Source organism: Daphnia magna, linkage group LG5, assembly GCF_020631705.1.
Source record: "Daphnia magna isolate NIES linkage group LG5, ASM2063170v1.1, whole genome shotgun sequence".
NCBI lineage: Eukaryota > Metazoa > Arthropoda > Branchiopoda > Diplostraca > Daphniidae > Daphnia > Daphnia magna.
In genome coordinates, this window is record NC_059186.1 from 7,303,815 (window position 1) to 7,330,473 (window position 26,659).

The window sequence follows — 26,659 nt, forward strand, 5'->3', positions numbered from 1 at the left end:
TGTGAGAAAAGGAGGAGCAAAGGCTATATTGACATCATGGCGCATCGTAGCCAAATATAAACGAAGGGATTTATATTCTCCACGCGCACAGACACACACCCGCTCGCGGATAAATGAAAAATCCCCAACAATTATTCGAAAAGCTTTGAAAAGAAAAATGCTAAACAATAACGTTTATTTATGTGCGTTCCTCTGTGCGAGATTGGGCTGTTTTTAGAACGGGGAACGTATTATTATTATTATTATCATTTTGTTTCCTCCTACCCCCATCCCTCCCCCCCACACACACACAACGGGGGAAATCGGAAAGACGTTCGTGACAGCCTTTCTCTTTGTACGTGCGCACTTGGTTGAAAACGTGTGGCAAAAGTAGGGACAGATTGTAGGATAAGAGAGCGATGCCTGTGTGACGCAGTTAGATTTCGTTTTTTGGCTATTGTGCGAGGTCGATTGCCAAGTCCATATATACAGGGCGGTCGGTAGGAGTATAGAGAACGAGAGAACGAGAGAGAGAGATGGATGTTGTTTCTCCGACAACGCTAACATCTCCAGTTTCCCTCCCTTTTTTTCTTATTTTTTGCCTTCATTGCGTCCTTAAACTTTCTTCCCTAGCCAGCGCACACATAAAGAAGAAGGCGGTTGGTCGTTTTGCTGGCGGGGGCTACCGTCAAACGGCCGACTTTTTTTTTCTTTCTCTTTCGTTCTTATACTCGTCATCGTATCTACGTCAGCCATTTGCTCCTCCTCCAAAACACGCAGGGACTTTTCTATTCTTTTCTTTTCTTGCTTAGATGAAGAATAGAAAGGAACAAAAAGGAATAAAAAAATATAAAAATGAGGGACAAAAAGGAGTCGCTGCTGGGCGATAAGCGTCCGTCCCCATTCAACGCGCGTTTACTTTCGATGATGTCGCTTTCCCTCTTTCTTTCTGATAACACAGAGAGGGCAACGTTGCCGAGTCTTCACATCGTGGATGATGAAGGCAAAATATTCACACAAAAAATACAAATAAAGAATAATAATAAAAAGAGGTGAAACCCACGTCCGTTGATCTTCTTTATCCAAAGACGGAAAGATAATTTTTCTTTTGGGAATCGCGAGCGCTAACTTTTTAATTGTCGTCTGCATAAGCGGGACGAAAGAGAGAAATCGACCGAGTTTCAGGTCCGTTGCGCCTTTCTAAATAAGAAAAAAAAAATATATTAAAAAAATGAATTGAAAGAAAGGAGGTGGTTGATGGATGAACCGAGTTTCTCTGGCGATCAGGCGGCGAATTGTAACTGCCGAAATTGCTGGTCGATTCCGTCTACATGAAGAGTGTCTCGGAGCAACGGCCATCTACAATTCAGCCGCTCCTAATCGCCTCGTTTCCCAAGTCGAACCAGAGCTGCTGGCTCCTTACCAATAGGCGCTTCTATTTGTTTTTTAACGACCGAATGCCAACTGAAGGGGAAGGTCGAACTTTTTCCGCGTCTATTGACAGCCATTAACTCGCTGTTCATTTCTTTTGTCTTCCTTAGCCTACTAGACCCCCCCAAAAAACAAGTAGGAATAATAATAATAATAATAATAAAAAAGAAAAAGGGGGAGCAGAATTTAAATGAGTTGCTGAAAAATGGCAACGATGCCCGTCGGCTGCATTTTTCCACCTCCCTTTGGCATCGATCCGTTTTCCCATACATGTATGGCATGTAGCGGAAGAATTGCTTTCCTCCCCGCGTGAATGTCTTCTTCTCTCTGGCTCTTTGTGTGTAACCCCCTCCCCAGCCTCGTCATCATCAACGCAAAACTAAACTCTTGTTGTCGGCTGCGAGCTATATCGCATATCTCTCTCTGCGAGTTGCTGCCATTCTGAACGATCCTTGTGTGCATTCAATGTTACTATATCGTCGCATATGCGTAGGCACACGAGTTTGTTTTGTTTTGTTTTGTTTTTTTCTCTTTTTCATAAATGTATTTACATTGTAGTCCTTAAAGTGCTTGAGAAGCTGAGTGGTATGTATAGTCTAGATATCGTGGGATGCATTCTTTTGATGCGAGAAAAGTAGCTAATGCGTTTGTATATATAATCAGCTGATGATGACGAAATGAAACACTTGAACGGCATATCAGAGAGATCCTGGAACAGCCATCGAAATTCATTCTTAGCTATTAGTTTTTTTTCTTTTTGAAATCTTTTCAACCTGTTCATCGACTGTTGGTTTCGTCGGGCAGCCATCGATCTCTATCTCTGTCGATGTTGTTTTGCTCTTGTTTGTTGTTTGATCGTCGTCGAAAGAAAAGCTAAAAAATAGCGGAGAGAGAAGGGGCGGCTATACGAATCGAATGCTTTTCATCTTTAATGACAAACAAAACAACAAATGGGGACGAAAGAGAAACGACGAACAAGCTCCGTCTATATGTATCTACTGTATATATAGCTATACAACAGTCTTTTATCTCTTTTCCATCTATAATAATATATACAGTCGCGGCTGTAAGTTTCTTTACATGTAGCTCAAAAACCCGCCCTTTTACTGTGTATTGGCGGATGGTATATGCCTATGGCAGAGGTTGAGATACCTTATTTGTTCCATTCTTTTGTTTCTTTCCCCTACCCTTCCACCCATATTTACTTAATTTTTCTGCTTAACATCAATTACTATTTTATCACGATGTGGCATACGGTAAGCAACCCTATTTAACGTGTTAACAATAACGACTTAGTATTAAGCTACACTCTGACTTACTTGGGCATGGAAATTAACATTAAGTCCCATCGTTTGACTGAATCAGAAAACGCCTTTTTTGTTCATTTCTTTAGAGTGTGAGATAATAGGGCTGCGTAATCGTATGACACATCGTGGTAAAATAGTAATTTTCGATAAAAGAAGAGTTAAGTATAAATATGGGCGGAGGGGTAGGGTGTAAGAAACAAAAAAATAGAACAAATAAGGTATCTCAACCTCTGCCATAGGCACATACCATCCGCCAATACACAGTAAAAAGGCGGGTTTTTTAGCTACACGTAAAGAAACTTACAGCCGCGACTGTATATCCCTTTAGTCTATCCCCCCCCCCTCTCCGTGCTATCATTATTATCGCCAGAGTCGTCGAACGACGACAACAACGACTCAGCTCGATCTAAACTTCTTTGTCCCCCCTCCAATATTCACGTTCCCAATTTGTGTCTTGTTTTCGGTCTCGTCGCGCCAAGCAGAAAGAAATCCATCTAACTATAGGCAATAGTATAATATTATATATGTAGTTCTTTATCCTTGCAGCGATGAAGATCCTTTCTCAGCTGTTTTCTATTTTGTTTTCATCACCTCCTTGACGCAGTGCCGCGTCGTCTTAAGTTCACCATCGGTATATACAGGCACGCAAAAGCCTATACGTTTCACGAAGACACTTCATAAAAAAAGAGGTGCTTCGATCTTATATAGAAATAAAAAACAAGCCTGTTTTTGGGCCCCCCTTCCGTCTCTCTTGTGCGATCGATTTTTCCCAGCCTAATTTATTTTACACCTTTCTGAGATCAACGTTTTTGCTCTTCTTCTCCACATCTTTGAGTCATTGATCAGTCTTTGAGGATTCAAGAGAAATATAAAGTGGTGTGTGTGTGTGTGTGTGTGTGTAAGGAGATCCATTGGTTTGATGACCGCCTTTTTTTTTGTGTGCGATGAAATGGATTTTAAGGGCAATGCCCCATCGATTTCGAAATGGAGTTCCTGGTTATGTGCGCAGCACTGCAAAAAGGATATGCCAATGATGGAATAGAGGACAAGCGACATTTTACGAAGAAAGATATTCGAGTCCATCACAGGGATTTTCGCTTTTATACCATTAAGTCGGTTCTATATATGTGCGCGTAGACTTTAATAGATTTATGTGCAAACTTTAGTCTTGAACAGCTGCGGGATTTCGTATGTGCATTACATATATACAGATCTAATATATAGAGCACGTATAAGAAATCGAATGGCAGGCTGGGCTGTAACGTGTGCGGGGGGTGGGGGGGGGGAGAGGGAAATCAGACCTTTTTAAATATGTACCGTCCCTCTCTGTACGTGTTTGCGCCAAGCTTTTGGGATATGAGAAAAATGGGGACTAGATGTGTGTGTTAAGGGAGGTAAAAGAGAAGAAAAAGAAAAGGGAGTTGTTGGATGTGATCCCGAAAGAATGGAAATGTTCGAGTACTTTATATTAAAGAGGTTCACCAATGCGCCCAGTCAGATATCCATGATCCCTCCCCCTCCCCCCAAAAAAAACATTTTTCTTTAAAATATTCATTTTTTGTGTGTGTTGTTGTTGCTTGAATTTCTACCATGTGCTGCTATATACATCCGATAGACCAGCTCTCTCTCTATACCCTTATATATGCTGATGTGCAGGGCTATATTATTCTAGACTCTGGGATTGATTAAATATATATATTTTTTTTTGCATGCTGTTGTTGTTGTTGGCATATAATTTTTTTTCTTTTGCTTCTTCGCTGAGAGGGTTGAAAAAAAGAGAACCGGCGGGGACGTTCTCCTGTTTTCGTATATACCGTGTACATATCGATCGGGGCCTATAGACCTATATATACATATACAGAGGCGAACAATGACGCTGTTGGCCAGCGCTCTTTGAATCTTTTTATTTATTTATTTTTTTGTTTCGTTCTTATTTCTTTGTAGATGTATTCTTTTTTTTGCCTAAAAGTATTTATAGTTGTCCAAGTTTGTTTTGCAATAAATTATATTAGACTATACGGTGTAAGTCTGGCGTAAAGACCAGCTTCAGCGGACATATACAACTATATACTTGTATACTTATATACGAGTATATGGTATATGTGAGGTCATACATTGCGATGTAAGACAACCCTGTATTTTCATTTGCCTGCATATTATAGTGGTGTCTAGGCTGGGCCTAGACGACGATGTTGTTCATAGGGAGACGACGCTGGCAGAGACCACGGACGCTAAGCGAAATTCACTGCGGCTATTTTGGCCGGCTGTCGGAAAGAATTTGATCACTTCAAACTGAAATGGAAACAAGAAGAAATGGCCTAGCGACGCGCGATCTGATGTAGACTATATTTTATAAATGGGTGTTCCAGTATAAAGTATATCGTTCATCCGGACGTACATATACGTATTATATATATATATACATATATAAACAACTGCGACAGGAGCACACCAGCAGAAAACAAGAAAGAAAGAAAGAAAAAAAAAAGAAAAATGACCGGAATAAATAAATAAATCCATCAAAGAAATGAGATTTCAGTTGGACGGGGCCAGTTGGACTTTCATATTTTCTCTCTGTCTCTTTTTTTTTTTCTAGTTCGTGTCTGCGCGTGTTTGTGCTGCCTCGCCTCTTTTGAAATTTCAAGCTGTTTGAGCTTTTCCTTTACAAGAAAAAAACTCAAACTAAATAAAAGAGGCGAAAGAAATCGAGAAAAAATGTGACAAAAGTGGAAGAGTTAGAAAGTGGTGGTGGTATGTATAGAGTCTTGTTTGCGGGTATAACTTTGGAGACTTGGGGTGGGTAGAGGGGCTAGTCCCTACGCACTCGACAAAAAGAAAGCAAAAAGGTAAAGGCAGCAAAAATAAATAAATAAAATAAATAAAACGAAAGAAAAACAGCCAAACCCCAAATAACATGACCAAGTTTCATACAAGTTAGCCAAGTGAATAAGAGCAGCACTCTCTGGCGTTTTTCCCCCTCTTTTTCTACGTGTACTTATCTATTTATTTCTTGCCTTTTATTTTCTTGCTGTCTTTGATACAGACCTACACGCGATTCTCCTCCACCAGAGGGATGTACAGGAAGCTTTGGACTTTATAGTAATACACTTGGGCGTCTTTCATCGATTATCGATCGTTTGATTATCCCCTGTCGTCTATATAGCCGTGCCTCTCATTTTCCTCCCCCTTTTCTCTTCCTTTGCGTTGGCGTCTATCAGACAAATGGGGTAGGGTGGGGCTTCGTTTTCTGTGTGTGTGTGACGTCTTCGTCATCTGTAAAAAGGCAAACAAGAAGATGTGGGAAATGATTTTTCATTTTGTGTTTCCTTGTGATGTCGATTCGAAAGCGTTGGCTCTCTGTGTTTAGAGAAGCGAACAATAAGAGGCACCAAGAGCCAATCTGTGTCGCTTTTGTGCAGCCGATAAAGGCAACGACTGACCTCCTCAGTCGATTTCTGTCCGATTGCCGTTGGCCCATTTGTTGCGATTGTTCCAAAATCGCCATGTCGGACGTCGTACCAATAGGAAATCAGTGTCATCATGGGCCTATAAACATAGGGAGCGCGAGCCCAGGCGAAGCACGAGTGGCCGTCCGATTACTACTCGACAACTCTATATGTGATGGCCGCTGCATTAGATGCAGCGAAAGAACAGCTGATGCTTATTGGCGTTTGGTTAGTTCGATAGCGGCAATGAAACAAACAACAGCCGATGGCTTGCAATGAAAACTGGTTACGTGAAAAGAAAAAAGAAAAATGACGGCAATTCGAATCAAAGAAACGAAAAACAGGCTGTGTGCGTTCCATTGTTTGCGCTACGAGAATTGCGTACACATCAGCTCGTATAGTCATGCATGCGTACGCCTCAAGGACGGAACGGGACAAGGGCACGAGATCGATCAGATCGGGGAGCTGCGTCGCTTCGTTCTCTCCTTTTCTTTTTCACGTCTCGTCGATAAATGACCTTTTTCCTTTGGACCTTTTTTTTTTAGATTTTTCTATTTTTTTTTTTTTTTTCTATCTTCTTATTTTGGAGGCGTGACTACTCACGTGATATCACATGACGGAAAGGAAGTGAGGGTTAAAGGAAGAAACGGCTATGCAGTGATCGATCGTCTGAGGAGTGGTCAATCAAAAATGGCGCGTCATCCAAACGCTGCACGAATCGCAAGGAAAGCGATCGGCGGGATCAGATAAGTCCGGCCCGTTTTTTCTGTTGTCTTTCCATTACACGCAACATCCGTGAAAACGGAGAGACAGACAGAAAAAAACAAAACAAAAAAAAAACAAATTTAGATGGACAGACAGATATATAGACTTTCCCAGAAGGTTAGCGGCGGTTTGATGGTTGGCCAATGGCGATAAAAATGTGACCGCGTTTGCCGGCCATCAACGCCATTGGATTATCTCTCCGCTGTTAGATATTAGCGTTAGATATTTTTATTTGTTTTTTAATTTGACGCATTATTGGCTGGGATGGTATTGACATTGTAGCATTCTGATATAGACTATATACATTTACTATATGGTTATAGGATTGTATATAGGGTGCAGGCAGTCGCGCAGATGTGCTTAGGGGATGTCATTTTATAAATAAGGCGGCACATATTGGCTTCGATCGTCATATATATAAGAAATATTTCCGTACCCAATGACGTTTCCGTTAGCCTCTTTTATTTTATTTCTTGTTACGATGAACATTGATTCATTCGGCCGATGGCAGCCGCATCGAATCATCTGCTTCTGTTACTATATTATTATTATTTCATTTTTTTTTTTTTGGTTGGCTTTCTTCCGTTTTATTACGGCGCTATTCGGGGTGGGGGGTTAGAAGTAAAGGGCGGATTTTTAAAAAATTGTTTGAATTAAAAATGATTCGAGCCGAAAAGTGGGCAGCGATGGAGCAGCAACGACGAGATTGAACAGAAAGAAGAAGAAAAAAGGGAGAGCCCATGACTTTGAGGAGGGTGCGCTCTGTTGAATCATTCAGTTGGCCAACTTGATGGATGGCCGCTGTTGTTGTTGTTGTCGTGTGAGCCGAAGAGAATGTTCGTAGAAAGAAAGAACGAAAGGACTTTTGAGCTGCGCCGCACACAATCGCCAGAATTATCATTCTCCCTCGATTGCTGCGGTTTCGCCCTGGTTGGACATTTTTTTTTTTTTTGTCTTGTCGTCATCATGTTGAACGTTGAAAAAAAAAAAAAATCGTATACGAACAATCTCTGCCGCTCCAACGAGGAAATAACCGATTACTGCTGAGCTGATCCGATGCGCTGAACTCGTCGATCACAAATTTGATGGGCGGTGAGCGCGTATAGCTGCGGCCCCAATGTCGGCCTTAATCTCTCACACACACACAAGCGCGCCATCTTTGTGCATTAGAAGCTGGGAATAAAAGCGGCCGGGTCGAGAGATAGCATTTAAAAAGCAAAAAGCATAACGACATACAAAAGAAAATGGCCTGACGCCGACCTAAATGTATAGTTCGTCCCTCTCCTTCCATATGATGGGAATTTCACCGACGGAAAATTCTATATATTTATAGATATACGTGATGAGAAGCAGATGAAACGATTGGATGCCATCATCAGCATTCCATCACGTTCTTAAAGGAAAGAAATGATAGATTCTTACCCAATTTTTGTGTTGGTTTTTTTTTGTTTGTTCCTTGCATCGTCTAAGAACGGCTGCAACGAAATTGGGTGCAAGTTTCTGTAATTGCTCCAGTTTCATTAACGTTTCCTTTGGTTGTATACTATCATCTATAGCTATAATGCTATAGATATTTTCTTCCTTCCACGTTATCCCACGCTTGACGTCTTCGAATTCTGAAGCAAATCACTGTGTATGTATAGGGGACGAGCATTTAACAAGTTTTCGTCATTATATTGAATGCGCTTCGATATTTGCAATTTGGGCGCTGAGATTGCTGTCGAAACTTTTGATTGAAAATGTCTCCGCACATCAGTTGGTGTTCGCTCGTCGCTTGTGCAACGATGGAAAACATTCGGGGAATGATGTTGCCGACAAATGAGATAGAAACGCCCCCCCCCCTCAAGAATGGGAGACTCACGCAGTAGTATATAGGGTGGGAGTTTGTTTGAACGAATTTCTTCGTTTCCCTGTCTGCAGGGCGGCCGCAAAGAGAAATGCCTTGATATGATAGCGCCCTGGAGCGTTTGAATGATTTTTATTTCCTTATTTTCTCCTTTTGATTAGAGATGCAAATTGGTTTGAAAAAAAAAAAAAGAAATTAGAAAGGATTACTCACCTCTTTTTCCCTGATGTGTTCTCTGCTCGTGGCGTTTTCACTTGTTTTTCGCCTTGTTTATTCGAGTTTGCTGGCACGCCTACTTTGTCTTATATACTGGCGAACGACGTGCCACGATTCGAACCAGTCGAGTCACGTCTATCTGTTTCCCCCATGTGAGTCTTCTTCTTCTTCTTTTTTCTCTCTCTATACACAGACCATTCCATTCCTTTTTTCCATTCCGACACTCCCCTCCGTTGGCCAGATTCATCGGCATTAATCGAATTGAATTACACACTCGTTCCGTTTTCTTTTCGTGATTTCGTCCCCGTGACGAAAAGAAAGAAACAACTGGATGTATACAGCATGTCGTTTCTCTATTTATTTGAAGAGAACGCATTTCATTCTCTGCTCGGTTGAGATAAAAATTTGAACAAAAATAATAACAAAGAGGGTGGAGACTTTGGTTTGTTGTTGTCCGTTGTGTATGGTCAAGAGAAAAACAAGTTCGCTAAGCAGTGGGGAGGTTCTCTGTTATATATATATATACCGTCGTTAAATGGTATTTATTTACGTATTAGATGGCCTATAGTCCAATAGAGCGGACACAATGTAGGAGATCCCCCCCTCTTTTTTTTTCTCTTTTTCGGTTACTCCGACCACTGCTAGGAAACCACCGCATTTGGTACAATGAGAACAGGAAAAGAAAAACGAGGGACGGCTTTTATCAAAAAAAAAAAGGGAAGCAATCTTACAGGGTTTTATCAGCAGTGCCCAGCAACGCAACTTCCCTCCTTAAAAAATCCGGTTAGGAAAGTGAGAGAGAGAGAGAGTAAAAACGCAATGAATAGGAAAGCCGCAACTTATATACCCAGAGAATATATAGGAGGAACAGCTATTAGCTGAAACAGTTATTATTTATGATATAAGAGTGTATAATAGGAGTTGGGACGCACGCCCACTCGTCTATTTGTGCAGTCCGCGTTTTAGACTGCCATTCACCATCGATCCCGGGCCCAGTTAAAAAAAGTGAAACACGTCTGAAATGTATAAGAAAGGATTATATATATATCTATGATTACGATAGCTGGCTAAACTGGATGACGCAATGTACTCTAATAGTTGGTATGTGTCTATTTAAAAAAAATAAAAAGGAAAATAAAAGTCTTGCATAACAGCTGTGGCGCTCGGGGCGCACTTCTAGCTCCAATTAAACGGTGCCATTGAAATGGTGATGAGGCCACCCGCACTCCACGCATACTTGCCGCTCCTATATATGTGTACACGACAAAAGGACGGACAAAAAAGAAAAATAGGAAATAAATTGGGAGATGTGAGAGGAAGTTTTTTTTCCTTTTTTTCTTTTTTTCTTTTGATAGACAAACAAGCCGCTAACTTCTTTTTCTGTTCCGTTGCTGATGAAGTGATTATTGGGCCCGCTGATTGATGCTTTCAAGGAAGAGGCTGCCCTCTGCCCTCGTTTTGAATATGAATAGATGACACCACGATGTTGATTTTATATTCTTATGATTCTTTATTTATTTTTTTTTAATGCTTCGATTTATTCGTTTGATGTTTGGACAGGTTGCGCATTTCTGACGTATTGCACAAGGGAGAGCGCCATCAACGCCCAGAACGCGCTTCATGAAAAGCGGACCTTGCCAGGGGTAAGTCTCTTCATCATTTACCAGCCATTCAGCGAGAGGCCAAATGAGTAGCCTAATTAATTGTAAGCTTTTAGCTCGACGTGTATTGCAGCATTTATACGTCCACATTTAGGACTCTATATATACACAGGGCCGTGTCTACGCCATTTTTTTATGTACATCCTCTTCTATTGATAAGAGCCAAATTCAAACGCAGATCGCCACAATTGCTCGCAAAAGTTCATCATCCACCTATAAAGATGAAACATTTTTTTTCTCTTTTACTTCTACTTGTTTTTCACGATGATGTTACGCAACAACAGTAGGCGAGTGGTTATCTTTTTTTTTTTTTATTATTATTTATTTTGTGTTGCTTTTCACGGATTATGGCCAGGAACGAATGTACATAACAAATGGGTTCACATGACTCGTAAGCCCTAAAAAAACAAAAACAAGGGGGGGGGGGAGTAGATGGGGCAATGTATGAGCGAGCTTGTGTTTTTAATGGAACGCCAGCATAAGCAAAACAGTAGAGGCTAAAGAATAGAAAAAAAAAAAAAACGTTTTTTGGGGTGTCTGTTTTTTGTTTGTTGTCTTCTTCTTTCGGCAAATGGCGAGAGTAATACGGCTGATATAGGGCGACTAGCGTCGAGGAAACAGCACTTAAGCTAATGTCGTAGTCGTCGGCAATCGTCTAGGCTGCGAACCCTATGTTATCCAGCAAACAACGAAACGAAACAAAACAAAAAACAAAACAAAAACTAAGCACCAGAATGAGAGACGAGCGAAACTCGAGTGCCACCCCAAAACTTTTCAGTTCGGCTTCTTTTTGCTTGTAGGCTATTGCGTCGCTCTTGAAATGTCATCGCCATAGATTATATATATATAGTAGATCCACCGGAATTAATGGTCTATAAATATATCCCTTCTCTTTTATCACACTCTCAGTTTTTTGGGGGTATTCGAGGGTATTCGAACTAGTAGCGTTTTGGTTTTTGCTACTAGTAGTATAGGGGGGGTATTCTATTAGTAGCATACCTGTTCTAGAATAGGGGTTCGAATATCCCCCGAATACCCCCTATACTAGGGATATTCGATTCCTACTAGCATCCTGAATTTACCCTTCCCCCGATTCTTCATGCATACCCACCAATCTATAAATATACTGCTTCACGACTATGAATAAATCACAAAATATAAATGTCTTTCAGAAGTCTTTATTCATCTGAGATTAGGCCATGGGAAGGAGCATACTACAACGGTGCAAGACAACATTTATACAAATACAACAAATTTTTTATCATAAAAAACCCAGTTTGTTATTATAAAGAACAGGAGAACAAAATAAGACAACAGTATTTGCATTTTTGGAACACCTCAACTTAAAAATAAACATCATTGCACATGATGACACAATCAAGCTTATAAGCTTGAAAGCGCCCACTTTTATAAAAGTGGGCGCCATTCACTTTTAAGCTCGATTGTGTTAGCATTGCAATTTAGCCTTGTAGGTCTCTTAAACATTCTAGGGATGCTCTAAAGGCTGTTACTGAGGGAGAATGAATTTTAATATCGAAAACGCATTCCTCAAAAAAATCCATAAAATGATTCCAAATACTGAGGGAAATTTAAATTAAATGCATAAAACGAGCAAAACAAGTTAACGAAAGCAGTTGCAAAGTCGTTACCACACAGTATTATATCACGATCGATAACAATCCAGAAGTTTGTAGGAGTTTCCATCGTTCCCATGCAGCAGATGAATGGCTGCTTCAAATGAGGGTCTCGCGTTTCGCTTAATTGAATCAAGTCAGCATTATCCTGTAAACACAACACAATAAAAAATTGCTATAGTTATAAATAAAGACGAAAAAGAGTAAACTTTTAAACTGAAAAGAAAATTGCCTTTAAAAAGACTATCAGTCGTTCCGTAATCAAACGAAAATTAACTTTTCGGAGTTTAACGATGCTTGGAGTCAGCTTTAGTAACACGAAAACGGCCTTAAGACATTCTGTTAAAAGGTAATTCGTGAAAAATGACAAATTAACTCGAAAAGTAGACTATAATCAACTTACCGTCAGGGCAGTCAGGAATGTCAATGTTTTTTTTATTAGCCAGAGCCAATATTTTAAATAAGAATTTTTCTTTAAAGACTTTTTCGAAGTTCTTGGCATCGGGATAGAGTAACTGAAATTCTACCTGAAACTTTAGGAATAAAAATAAGTTAGCTGAAACATCTCGAACGTATTGCTGTAGCACATTACCAGAGATCCATTTTGGAAGTCCTTGAAGCGGGGATATTCTTTCATGATGAGACCAGGTTCAGTCAGAGTTTGTTTGATTTCTTTTTGGCGATACCCAAAAGTCGCCTTGCTGTACTCAATGATGACTGTGTCATTATCTCCTCCAGGCGGATGACTCTTCAACCATTCAACCTGTAAATATAAACAAAGTTAAAGCTTTTATTGTGGATTGAATGTTATTTAAAAAATAAACCTTAAACTGGCATTCGGCTTCATTGAAGATGTAGTCGGCATTTTTCTTTACATGAGGCCGTTTCGTGACACGCGGTTTTTTTGGATTGGAGAAGAGTCCTGTGTTGGCCTCTTCCGGCGTGGTTCTTCACGATGAACTTCCCTCAGTCTTTTCAGCCTTGTCTCAATAAAACCAGATCCAGTTGTTTGATTATAGAAATGACAAGAAAACACTTTGCCATCCACGTTGATTCCCAGGCAAGGAAACGCAGCCACTATGGCTTCACCAAGATTTTTTCTTTTCTCCGTCGGGGGAAATAAGTCGAGTTTTCCAGTCAATGTCACTAAGCGATTCACTAGGATCTGAACAATTGTGATGCGCTCTTTTTCAGTAATGAAAGCCTCAAGTCGTTCCAGGTAGTTTTGCACAATTACTTTCCCCTCGTCGGTCGCATTTAAAATTAAGATTGTTATGGCCTACGCACTTCGCGACTGGTTCTACAAATCCCATATTACTGGTAAAATAACGAATCCTTTTCTGGTGAGAATTCAATTTGCTAGTGGCTTTTTCAATGTTGGTTAATGTCAAATTTGTTTCTAAATCACAAAACTGAGCAACATCTTTAAAGATAGTATCAATATTTTTAGCAATGAAATCAATGGCAGAATGACTAACATTGTGTTTGGCCCTCAATTCAAGAAAGAATCTAGCTAATCTCTGAGTTGTTTTATCTGCTGTTGCATTCGCTTGGTGAAAACTGTCCTGCTGTAAAGGATCACTAACATCGAAATCAGTTACTCCTGGTTCGATATGTTGAAAAGAAACATCAGGAAGTACTTGTCTAACATCTGGTTGTGGATCTTTAACTAAACAATTGATAACGTGGTCTCTATATTTAGCAAAACTGTTGAAGCCAGCCTTGCAGTCAGCGTTCCCACAATACAAAGTTCTGTTACTATGACCTGTTGTTTTAAGGAAGCCATGAAAAAGTTTCAAGTGACTTGTCAGTTGAGAATAATTGCCTTTAACTATAACTGAACATAAAAAGCATTTAAAAGAATCAATGGACATTTTGGAAAAGGGTCTCACCAACCAACAAACACACAGCACAGAAAATGTTCAACTTAAAATAGATTCCTACTACATAGATATTACCTAGCAATTTTTCTGGAATTCCAGCCGGCAGTTTGTTAGTCGACAGGAGATGAAACCGCAGGTCTTCTGCAGATAAAGTTGAGATACAAGTTTTAGATTCCATTAAAGCCCTCAATCACATAACTGTCAAAATTGTCTGCACTGACGACCGTCATTAACTTTTTTGCATGCTGGATGTTTGCCATATTTCAAATTAGATTTGACAAAAAATATTTATTGTTTCAATATTGCTAAATCTGTTATATTAAATCAAATCCCGGTGTCTAAGAATTATTTGTGGGATTTCTATCCAGTATTCTGTATTTTAAAATGATTTTTATTGATAAATATCTCTTGGATGGCAACGTTTACTGACGCTGATGCAAAAATTCGAATACCTGGTATTCGAATTCGAATACGGAGGGGGCGTTTTATTCAAACTCGATCTTCGAATACCCGGAAGTACGAAGGGTATTCTATTTCGAATAAGGATTGTCTTATAGATAGTCGAAGATTTAGAATAGGTAAGACCATCTACCAGACCTATTCTAGCTAAGAGGTATTCGAATCTCGGATAACCAACGTATAAGATTAGAATATCCCCTGAAAACTGAGAGTGCAGTTTTTTTTTTCTGATCCCGCTTTTAAGTGTATAGAAACTCAAACAAATGAAAGTGTGTACACCACCCAAAAGGGTGCCCAATATTGTCGATGACTCTTAATGGCATTAAACAAACAAACTAAAACAAACAAACAGCAAAATCGAAGTCTAATAATTAATGGATTCATTAACGTGCTAAGGAAACAAGAGCACAGCAGCACACGTGTACATATAGACTTGTATATATATGTGGCGCTTGTTGACCATCCCTCACCTCCAGTGCGATGTATTACTCAATCTATCGGAGAGAGTGAAAGAAAAAAAAATGTCTATAAACATATTGGTTGTTTGCACGCTATACAGGGCCACCGTTGTTTGTTTCATTTCATTTTTTATTGTTGCTGTGTATAGACATTAATGTGGGCTATATCAACAGATCAGTGACATAACACGCAAGTCTTGTCTAACGTCCAAGCCGAGGCGCCATTTCCATTTGAAAAAAACGTTGTTTATTGTTTGTATTATATGAGGCTCGCGTATATGTTGAGCCAGTGTGGGGAGTGGGCAGCGATGGTGCGTGTGTTCCATCGTTTGTTATCAAAACGCCCTGATGCTATTGACGTAATTATTAATGACGGTCAACATAATTCATATTGAACGCACAAGTTTGGAGATAACATTTTCTTTTGCAAAGCTATTTGAGATAAGCCAATCGTTCAAACGTTTGAAAGGTCCGTGAACAACGTTTGATGATTTCGCTTCTGCTTTTCTTGCTGAAAAATAAAAAATGAACGACAATTTTCTATAAAAGAAAGAAAAGAAGAAAAAAAAAAGATTTTTTTGATGCTTGTACTTTTTATCGAAAAGGTTTCAGATCGGAGTGGGTCGACTTGTTTGATGTAGAAAAAGAACTTGATCTCTTTTTTTTTCTGAATTTTTCAGCTTTTCCTTTCATTTTGAAGAGATTTCTGATAAATTACAAGATCGTCATTTTCAAGTGGAATAGCTTGTGAGAAGCTGTGTAGACTTTATACGTAAAAGCTATCGCTAATAGTTGCCTGTGTAATAGCCTATCCGCTGTAATGGTGCAGCCAGAAAATCAAAAGGTATAGTTTGGGGTTTCCTATATTTCTATACTTGACTGCTAGGAAACGACGATAATCAAAATGGAAGAAGAAGAAAGAAGAAGGAAAAAAAAAGCCTCGTGTGATGACGTTCAAATCTGTTTCTATTTCATTTGATCAAGACGACTTATTGGCTTCTCTCTTTTGTGCGGGACCTTCTCTCTCCTTGCTTCTTATTCTTTCTCCCTTTCTGCTGGCCTGCAACAGCAGCTTCTCGCTCTCTTTAACAACATGGAAAGAGAATGAGATTTTTTTTTTTTCTTTTTTTCTTTTGAATCGATCGATGCTGATTGGATCATGAAGCCGCAGTCGATATCAGGGCCAAATTTCATGCACTATATATCTGTAGGTATATTTATGCACGTTATAGGCCTATATAGTATAGGTCTATACACAGCATGACTTTTCCCATTTTGCTTTCTAGTTAGATTTGTCTGCCAGGCTTCCGTGAAAAAGAGATGACACACACAATGATGTAATAAGCTTCTCTTTTTTCCACTTTTATGTATGTCATCTATCAATATCGAACACGCCAGAGGTCTCCTTTCTCTTATAAAAGAGCCTTCTGACTCTTTTAAAGGAAGGGAGTGGGGAGTGGGTGATATCGGGAGGGCGAGAAATCGGTTGCACGGCGGTTGCTGTTATGGATGTATATACGGGCCAGATCGATATGATATTTCCTTTCGATCTGGCGTTTTCCTTTTTTTTTTTTTAAGGAACTTTTTTGAGTTCCCCCCCTTTTTTTTTTTTTTTTTGTCTGACTGGCATTTCTTTTTTTTGTGTGTGTGTGTGTGTGGCCTTTTGGCCTTTTGCGACGATAAGGACGGCCCCAAGTAGCAGCCGAACACAGCAGCTTTCATACGCTATTGAGGGACTAACTTGAGCAGTTGATGAAAATGGTCCTTCCTTTTTCCTTTTTTTTTCCCCCGATATTTTTTTCGTTTGTTTCCCATCCCTCTATGTGTGTGTGTGTGTGTGTGTTCTATACATTCATCCATCTGGCAAAGTATAGGTCTTGTGCTGACCTCATCTCATTTCCCTCCTGCACGATAATACATATAAGAGCCTTTAGATGTAGTATATCCTATATAGTACTACACACACTACTAGTTCTTGTGTGTGTGTATGTGTGTGTAGCACTCGAATCGATTGGAAGCGATCGATGGGATGTTGGATCCCCTGTCCTTCTTTCTTCGCCATCAAATATGTATATATTGCCTATATATGTATAACAGCGAAACCCAATTCAGTCGTAGCTCTTTTTCTTTTTTTTCTTTTTAAGGACCACATCGACACCATCTCACGACCTTCTCACATCCTCGTCTTCTTCTATTTTTTTATTTTATTTTTATTTTTTTCTTTCCATTTCTTTTCTGGCTCCTCTCTTTTGAATAGCCATCACCTTTTTTTTGTTGACGAGCTCTCAGAACGCCAGTTTTCAACTTCACAGCCGAGTCTGGCCGACCTATACAGAAACGGAAAGAGTTTGGTCGATTTCTTCCTTTCACAACAAGAAAGAAAGAAAATAATTCCCTTTGCCCTTTTTTTTATGTGTACCCCCCAGTCACCAGCTGCGAGTGAAGACCCTCAAGTGTAATGTGTAGATTATTTACAACCATTTATTTCATTTTCTTTTATTCTTTCCTATTTTTGGCGCCATGTACGGATTGTATACCATCGACGCTCTCTCTCCTTCCCTTTTATAGATTTCTCTCTCGATTTGATATCGACGCGTGGCCGCGAGTCGGAGACCATCCGCTTCGTCCATTGACGAGTTATAGAAACTTAAGAATTAAAAGGGGAAATATAAAAAGATTGAATGTGAGACACATCAGAGAGAGAAGGAAAGAGGGAAAGAAAAAATAAGAAAATAAAATAAAAGGGAGAGCGGCTTACGCGATGATCAGATGGAGAGATGCAGTTGACATTTCGGAAATGAGAATCTACTGCAAACCAAGAGCGCCAGCAACGGAAGTCAGAAAGAAAAAGAAAAAAAAAGAAAAAAAAAAGATTAGTTTCTTTTCTTTTAGCTGTTTGCTTCTGTTGGCGACATTGGGTGGCATTAGACACAAAGGCGACAAGTAAAAAGTCTGTCGACGTCGTTTTCGTTTTCCATTTTTTCTTATTTTTTTCTTTCTTTTCTCGGTGGCCAGATGATGAGGAAGATGACGTCTGACGCTAGATGGCAGTGATTACGAGATTGAAGTAGACCAAACACGGCAAACGATGAAAGAGAGCGAACGTATACACGACGAGCATTAAAGGACAAATGCGAGCGAAAATTGGGCCGACAGAACAAGAAAACCCGACGTTTCATTGCCCTCGTCTCTTTGCGGCAGGACGGCGCGTCGCGGATTAATCAACAGAACGTAGAGAGAGAAAGCAAAGCATGTAGACGGAGCAGAAAGTCTTTGAAGTCATTGAAAATCTATAATAATAGCAGAGCAGAACAGGCAAAAAAAGGGGATCCTACAATAGTCAAAGAAATCAACAACCCCCCGCCTCCCCCCCAAAAAAGAAAAAGATGGGGCCTTTACATTTTTCACACAGAGACCTCAGTCGACTATCTCCTCGCTGTCGTGCAACGACTGACAATGAGAATTGCACAAGTTCCCGAACGCGCCCGCACACGCTGTGTCGGTCGAGTTCCAGGGTCCACTTTTTTTTTTCCTTTTGTACGTTCCATACACTACCCCCCCACCATTGCCCTTTCTCGTCCTTTTTACTTCTCTCTTCTTCTTTTTTCATCTTCTTTTCTTTCTCTTCCGGATGCGGGCGCGGCTGGTGAGGGCTTGCATCCGCGTCACTGAACCGACGTCGACTGCAGATGGGGGATAAGGGAAGGAGAATCGATGCCGTCGTTGATTGAAGTCCTTGTGCCATGTTTTCTTCTTTCTCTCTTTCTCTTTTTATTTTTCTATTATTCCCGCGTAGATGTAAAAATGCGGAAGGCAAAAAAACAAAACAAAAAGAAGAAGAGGATAAAACAAGAAAACCAAAGGAGGTTTAGGTCGGATTGTGGCCTTATCGACATGGCCGGTCGTCGTCGAATTAGATCGTCTATAGTAAAATAGTAAAACGGATATTTATAGAAAAGAGCGCGAGTCCCTTTCCCCCCTTTTTTTTTGTGGGGGTGTTTTGGTCCGTACGCATCGGTGTGACGAAGGCAAAACAGGCGGCGAAGGAAAGAGAAAAGGCCTGCCAATGGGACAGTGTCTCTCCGTTCTTTTTACAAAACATTTATTTATTTTTTAAAAGGAAAACAACGGAAGAAACGTGGACATCACAATCTGTGCAATTGATGGACGACATTCGCTCCTCCCACTCGTTGTCGACCGGTTTCATCCGATGTGTACACATACAGCCCAATAACTTCAGTTATATATAAGAATAACAAACCCATTTTTATGTAGTTTCATTTCCCAGTTGTTGAGACCGTATCGAGAACGCACAGAATGTAAAAGCGCAACACAAAAATGAAGACGACAAGAATAACAAATATAAAACGAAGGAAATGTTTTCTGCATTCGTGAGTTTTTACTCTCAACCCTCCCTCCATATCCTTGCCGTTGGTAGTAGATACGTGGACGCTTCATCAATAGCCGCCATAGAATGTCAGATCACTCGCTCGAGAGGAAACATCTTTTTTTTTTCTTTTTCTTTCTTTCCTCCTGCCATATATTCGGACGTGGATCTCTTTTCACATGCGCTGCTCCACGTTATACTGTACGTTATACAGCTGAGAAAATAAGAAGATGATGATGAATAGCAAGATATTGGGATGAGCTGGTGGGAGACGACGTAGATTCATCCGATGTGCAGATAAAAGTGTGTTAGACATGCACACGCACACACACACACATCTTTCTTTATGGCGTGGAGAGTGTGGACGAGCGGAAAGGCAGGGACGACCAAGACCCGCAAGAAACGCAACGTCAGCACGAGCCGCGTGACAACAATAGACGGCTGGATATTTTCCCTTTCCTAATATAAAAAAAAATAAATGTGGATGGACGGGACGTTTTCGTTTTATGCGCAGGAGAGTGTCGATGATGGCTGGATAGCACGAGAATGTCTCCTTGATGATAGGCCTATTTATTTTTCTCTTTCTTTTTTAAAGGATATCCTTCGTGGTGGAAGATGAGGTTTTTTTCGAAAGGTTATAATGCGACATTCATGGAATAAGAAATAAGGAGCCATTTTTTTTTGTTTTGTTTTGTTTTGTTGTTTCGCTTTGGTCCGACCAGTCTGGAATATATTTCAAAAGGGTTAAGAAGAAAGAAAAAAGGGACATCATCTTTTTTTCTTATTTCGATAGTATAAGAATTGGGGGTTGATGTGCCCAATGCGGGTCTCCAAAAAAAAAAAGGAAAAAAAGAAAATCGGAAGGGCAAATAAGAGAAGAACATCAAGAAGAAGGATCGGGTATCCTCTCCATCGCTGTTTGGCGGTGAACGTGATGGCAGACATGGAACACGACGGGACTAGTGCTGCGTCAAAAGATATCTTTTGTGTCTGTGCGTTCTGTGTGTATCTCTCGGTACACATACGGTCCAATTTCCTCTCCAGCGCCCCGTCTGTTTGCTGGTGCGCTCCTAGTTCCTCCTCATTTTTTCTTTTTCTTTTGTCGACCTCCTCTTGTGTCTCACAGACAGTGTACGTGTAGCAGTTGCACTATTATATAGACAGTAAAGGAGCTCTCTCTTTCTTTTTTTACCCCTTTTGTTCTCTGTGTGTTGTCCGTCTTGCATTCTATTTGCATGCTCTCCCATCTCTTAACATTCGGTCCGTCGTATCCCTCCGTTCTAACATGAATTACATCTATTTGAAAGGATTACACCATCATGTCGGAGACTGTTGGATTGTCGTCATGTTCGACCTCTCTTGGCAGATGCCAACAGTCCCCGTTCCCAATGACTTTGGCTTCGTCATGCACATGTAATTTCTGATCAATTATAAACCACGAGGCTTTTTTTTTTTTTATTTCGTTTGTCCGGTGCGCTTGACTTGCCCTTTTCTTTTTCATTTGTTCTTCTATTTGCTTTTGGGGGGGGGGGTTCTTTTCTTTATGGGGCTTTGGTCAGCTATATAGCGAAAGTTATTGTTTAGCTTGGCAAAGCCCGAAAAATAAGCGAAGAATCGTGAAAAGGGAAGAGCGGCTGTGATGTTGAGCGTACAGAGGTCTGCGTTACACAAGGCCCCCAACGTTTTCATATAGGGCGAGTATAACACACACAGCACGGAAATAGGGAAGATAAAAAGGGATGAGCAGCAATTCGATTGATGTTGGGTCTATCTGCAAGAAGAGGTAGAAGAAGAAGAAAAAAAAAGTGATTACACATTAGTTTGTGTTTAAAAAATAAGAAAAGAAAAAAAAAAGAGCTTAGCGCAGCACGTTGGGCAGCAGATAAAAGGCGTCAGATGACATAAGCGAAAGTCTATAGATGAAAAAAAAAGAAAAGAAAAAAGAACGAACGACTATTTCTCATTTGTGTCTCGGCAGATACGCAATAGTTGTATCTGGACGATATCGTTTGCTTTGCTATATAATATATGAGATATCGAACATGGGGCCGTTATAAGTTGTGGACGCAGCGATTGAAGTTGACCTGAATATCGAACTCTTGCGATACGAGATAAGCGCAGTTATACTGTATAGTCTACACATAAAGTAGGCCCACTTTTTTTATTATTTTCCAATTACATTCAGATATTTAAAAACAAAAAACAAAACCCAGAAAGTTGGTGAGGAATATACTATAAAAACAAATGAATACATTCGCTGTTTGTGTGTGTTGTCTTTATGTGTTATTAACATATGAAGTTTGAAAAATCAAGCGGAATATCATTATTGTTCTGCATTTCAAGATATACGTAGCTCTTTGAATGCATTCAAATTTCATTAAGCCGTTGCTGAATAATTGAGAGGATAAACATTTTAACGTATATATATACGAGCCACTAACCCCTACATATACGCATCTGTTATTATGTATACATACGTCCGCTATATAAGTCTGTACGGATTATATATCAATAATTGAGACGCAGTGGGTTGATAGCTCAGCAGATTTGTTTGGTTTATTCAGAAAACTTTTTGTCGTCATCCTGCCCGGAGCAAGTTGACTTTTGTTTCTCTTACGTCCGCTAAAAAGTCCAGTCGTACGCAGATATACAGGCAATAATAGCTCAATAATAGACGTTATCTATTATAATATTCAATCATGCAAGACACATATACGGTATATTCTGTATATAGGCCCTGAGGATGGCCCACTTTTTATACCTTTTGTTTGGCAGGGTTGTTATTGTTTTTGTTTTGTGGTGGAATTATCCCAGTCTATATATCCCTCGGGGGAGGTATATACATAAGAAAGGGGGACCTCTGGACACAGTCTAAGAGGTTGCAGACTATACACGTTGAATCCCAAATCGCTTGCCTTCCGTTTTCTTGGCGGCTTGTCAAACCCCAACGTCCGGCTCTGACACAGCACGTCACTGCGAAATGGCTATAAATAAAGAAATGCATGTAGACCTCTATACACGTTGATGTGCGCGCACAGCGGATCAGCCGTCTAACCAAAACAAATGCGCATCACAACCATCAAAAAGGTGGATCGAGCTCAACTTTCGCTCATCATCCCCGATGTCGAGAAAATACAATAGCTGAAACATCTTATAGCCAACAAAAGAATCAAATATAGAAAAGATTTAAAATCATTTTTGATTGTCTTATTACATTTGAATGGAGTAATACACTGCGCTTAGTATTACGTCAAACGTCTAATGTATGTATATACTATACATATGTATCCACTGCGCTAAGTTTGGCAACGCTACAGCTTTTTGTGGCCGCGGTGATCCTTCATCTGCGTGATTTTAGGCTATAGGCCAGGCTATCAGATTACTATGTTCCTTTTTTTTGTGATTTCTTTTGATTTGATCTCTTTCATCTTTTTTTTTTTAAATTATTATCATTCTCCCCTCTCCCCCCTTTCGTTTGTTAAACACTTGGGCCACGAAATCTGCTGCGATGAACGAGCGAGAATGATCTCCGTCCGGTCGCTTGATTTTGCGTTAAAATACTTCATTTCCTCCCCTCACAATCAAAAGGAAAACGAAATCTTTTTGTTTTCGCTAAGGTTCTATATATATAGACTACGTACAAGAGACGACGGACTCTTGTACCTATCGGCTTTTTCTCTGTATCACTTGCCATTTTTTTTTTATGTAATATGTAGATGAGCTTGGAGAGGATCGCAACGCTCGTCTTTTCAAAGACTTCCCGGGCCGAACGAGAAATTTGTCTTGTCCAAATCGGCCGGAAAATTCTTTTAAATGCTACCTTCCATTGGCTTGAAGGATAACGCGCAAAGTGTTGTATATAGATCATACACTTTGCGCATTGGTCGATGATGACGTCATGATCGAATAGAGCCAACACGGCGCCTGAATCAAAGGCGACTCTTGCGTGTTGTGAGCAGCAAATACATTTCAACACGTCGACACTGAAGAAAACAATCAGCAGAAAAAGAAAGAAAAAGAACCAAAAAACAAAAAAGAGAGAAAAGGGTCGCACCGGACGCGCACTCAATCTTCCACGTCTGCCAGCAGAGAGGGTGGAGGGGGTCTATACCCTACCTTCTATATATGTGTGTAGTTTGTTTTTTCTTATTATTTTATTTTATTTTTTTTCTATTTTTCGTGCGGTTGTATGGAACCATCCAGCCAACTGGTTCACTCCGCAGGGGAAAACTCCCTGGACAGTTTTGGCGACGCGCAACTACACAAAGCCCATACAGCATTGCCGGGACGTTTTATTCAGTTTTTTTTATATTTTATTTCTCCCGATTTTATTTTATTTTTTCGTTCCTTGATCGAATTTTGTTGTTGTTGGACGTGTTTCCACATCTCAACGATATCGGGCCCCCATTTTTTTTCTTTCTTTCTTTCTTTCTTTCATTTATTCCTTTCGATTTGAGTTGTAAGGATGAAGTGCGTGGGCGTTGGCATAGAAGGGAATGATGGCCTGTGTGGTGGTCGTCGTCGTTGGGATTTACTTCCACCCGGACGCTCTTCACCACGTGAACAAGAAACGGATGGAGGCGCAATAGAGCGAAAGGGGTGGAGAGTGGGGGGGCATAGGCAATGGATTGAACGGCAACGATTGCCGTGATATAAAGGAAACTCCGCCTCCAGCACGCGCTCCGTCTGAAGCCTCCCTCCCCAAACCCCCCATTTTCTTTCTCGGGTTTTTTCGGCTTTTGATTTGATAGATCTCATTTTCTCATCAAAAAAGTTCCGCCTATAAACTTGTTTTTTATTTCTAATCAAAAGGACATAAAAAACATCAAACTTTTTTTGAAGAGGGTTATATAGATATACGTACTGTACATTTAAAATGCGTGTGTGTGTGTGTGTCTATGGCTGGTTCACGCATCACAGGTGATGGCGAGTCATCAGAACATGACGACCCGTTTAGTGATGGGCTTCCTATCTATATAGTCCCGTATTCCGACGCTGCTAGACAACACGCACAGCAGCCAGTATAACCTGCTGCTTCCTGGACTCGTTTCTCACTATGTTATATACACGACGAATGCCAAAGGGTGAAAGAAGTACAAGGTATTACGAATATACAGACAGAAGGGAGACCGTATATAGCTTTTGATTTGTAAATGACTAATTAGTTTTCTTCCAGCTATAAAGTCGGGTGCCCCTCACTTTGCTTATCAAGAGCGGAATAGATCGAGGGAAGAACCTATAAAGAAAGAAGAACTTGTTGGGGTGGGGGGGAAGGAAAAAAGGGGGGGCATCCAACGATGTGCGGTCCGCCGGAGAAGAAACGTCGTCAGTTCTGCCTCCTCTCTTCTAATTAGCGAAGCATTTTCAAAGGGGAGGACTGTAGTCTAGTAAGAAGAACTGCTCCGACATCACCAAAGAGAAAGAGATAGAATCAAAACGTATATATATATATACGGTAAACAGGGCCAGGATGAAAGCCAAAGTCGACCAACCGGTAGAAATATATTTAGCATTTTCTTTTTCTTTTATTTACATTTTGCAAAAAAAAAAACAAGAAAAAGGAAAAAGGCTCGCAATTGCTTTTGCACGTATTGATCTCGTTATATACAGCCGAGCAGCACAAGTCCAACTCTCCGCTGTTTCCATCATAGACGACACGCACGGGAGCAAAGAGAAAGAGGAAGAGAGAGAGAGAGAGAGGACTGGAATATTAATTTAAAACAAAAAAAAAAGTACACAGCCGTTGTGGGTGTATAGAGTCGGCGATGGTGGAATTTTCATCACGTCTCTGTCTATAGTAGATATATACATATAGACGCAGTTGATTGAATTCCGGGCTAATTTGATGTTGCGTCTAAACTATATATCTACACACCCACACGAGCCGAATAATCTCGCATTGCATTTGCAAGTGCCACAAAATGCGAGGAATTCAAATAGAAATTTGTTTGTTTTTTACATCCGTTTTAAAAAAATCAGTTGAATCTGATCAAATCGGGTCAACAAACAAACCGCCTGCTTGTTGTTTTGCATATATGCATAGTTTTAAGCGAGACGTGGTGGTACATAACGAGTGTTCATCAATCGTCAAGAGTATACAGTTTTGCCTCTAACGAAAGTTAGTCGGCGATCAACGAAGCAACTTGAAGAGCGGGACCGCATTAAACGCGCGCGGGGGGGAGGTTAGACCACACGAACACACGAATGAAAAGATCAAACATTCATCATTGCAAGTTTCCTCTTTTTAGACATTGGATGGCTGTGTCAGCCAACACTTTTGTCTTTCATCTCGTCACTTGTTTGCTTTCTGACAAAAAAGGGAGTTTTTTTTTCTTTTTTAATGAATGAAACAGTGTCGAAACACGCGCAGTATACATCTGAACATCGCGTAAATATGTACATGTATGCATGGCTTCCTCTTGTTATTTGCCAGAGACTATATTTATAACGGGGGCCGTGCAATTCTTGCGATTCGCGCACGTGTTGCCAAAGACGGCTACATAAATTGCTCGTCTCTACATGTACATATGTAAAGTAAATTGAGAACAATTGAAAAAATGGATGGCTAAATTCACAGCCCGGCTGATTGGGGTAGTATAGCTGTTTTTCAAAGCCGGAGAGAGTCGATATATATAGAAAACAAATAATAGACGGCCATGAATGAGCGCCCGGCCAGCGAGAATGTCTAAATGGCTTGTCTATAAGTCGAAGACCTATAAAGCGCATTAGTTTCTCTCCTTTTCTTTTATGATGAACGGTGCACGTCTGTTAGTCGTCCGTTAAGCTCGTCAATGGCCAAACCACACGGGGCAATCAACTGAATATCGACCACAAATTGTTGTAAACCACATTTCCACGTTATTTCCAATTCAGATGTTATCTCTCTGAGCCCTTCATTTGTATCTATATATATTTTTTTAAAAGAGAAACTGACATTCTCCAACGCGCTTGATGGTTGCTAAACACGAACCAGTGGGAAATTGCGTCAACCGACAACTGCCATCTAATACCTGTTGCCCTATATGTATATAACCACAGGCCGTTTCTTTTAACGCGGTTATAACCGGACAAGACATACCACTAAAAAACAAAACAAAAACAAAAGCCTCCGTTCGTTCAATATAGAATTTCAATTACATTAGCGTAATGTTTGCCCGTCCGAAAACAAAGACAAAACAAATGAAACA

The 26,659-nt window shown here is 40.3% G+C and overlaps 2 protein-coding genes and 1 long non-coding RNA gene across 11 annotated transcripts in view; 1 reads left to right on the top strand and 2 right to left on the bottom strand.

The window, feature by feature from the left end:
* Nucleotides 1–26,659, top strand: part of LOC116922698 (CUGBP Elav-like family member 3-B) — a 64,706-nt gene that overhangs the window by 4,360 nt on the left and 33,687 nt on the right. For all 7 annotated transcript variants that reach the window (XM_032929081.2, XM_032929080.2, XM_032929079.2 and 4 more), the window contains exon 2: nucleotides 10,551–10,633. In XM_032929081.2, the coding sequence (XP_032784972.2) occupies nucleotides 10,551–10,633 (83 nt within the window). The remainder of the gene's footprint in view (nucleotides 1–10,550; nucleotides 10,634–26,659) is intronic.
* LOC123472437 lies at nucleotides 11,814–14,367 on the bottom strand. 3 transcript variants are annotated; one of them, XM_045173928.1, is made up of 7 exons: nucleotides 14,244–14,284; nucleotides 14,062–14,122; nucleotides 13,110–13,168; nucleotides 12,878–13,048; nucleotides 12,689–12,818; nucleotides 12,518–12,624; nucleotides 11,814–12,433 (listed from the first exon to the last, which is right to left on the bottom strand). In XM_045173928.1, exons 2-7 carry the CDS (start codon nucleotides 14,069–14,071, stop codon nucleotides 12,200–12,202), a joined length of 711 nt encoding a protein of 236 aa, XP_045029863.1. In that variant the 5' UTR covers nucleotides 14,072–14,122; nucleotides 14,244–14,284; the 3' UTR covers nucleotides 11,814–12,199. The 3 variants fall into 3 exon arrangements, with proteins under 3 accessions (XP_045029863.1, XP_045029861.1, XP_045029862.1); XM_045173926.1 differs by lacking the exon at nucleotides 13,110–13,168 and having other exon boundaries at nucleotides 12,878–13,017; nucleotides 13,595–14,122; nucleotides 14,244–14,367; XM_045173927.1 differs by having other exon boundaries at nucleotides 14,062–14,351.
* Nucleotides 17,566–18,669, bottom strand: LOC123472438. The gene is made up of 3 exons (XR_006646857.1): nucleotides 18,485–18,669; nucleotides 17,844–17,893; nucleotides 17,566–17,731 (listed from the first exon to the last, which is right to left on the bottom strand). It is a non-coding gene; the product is annotated as an uncharacterized LOC123472438 (long non-coding RNA).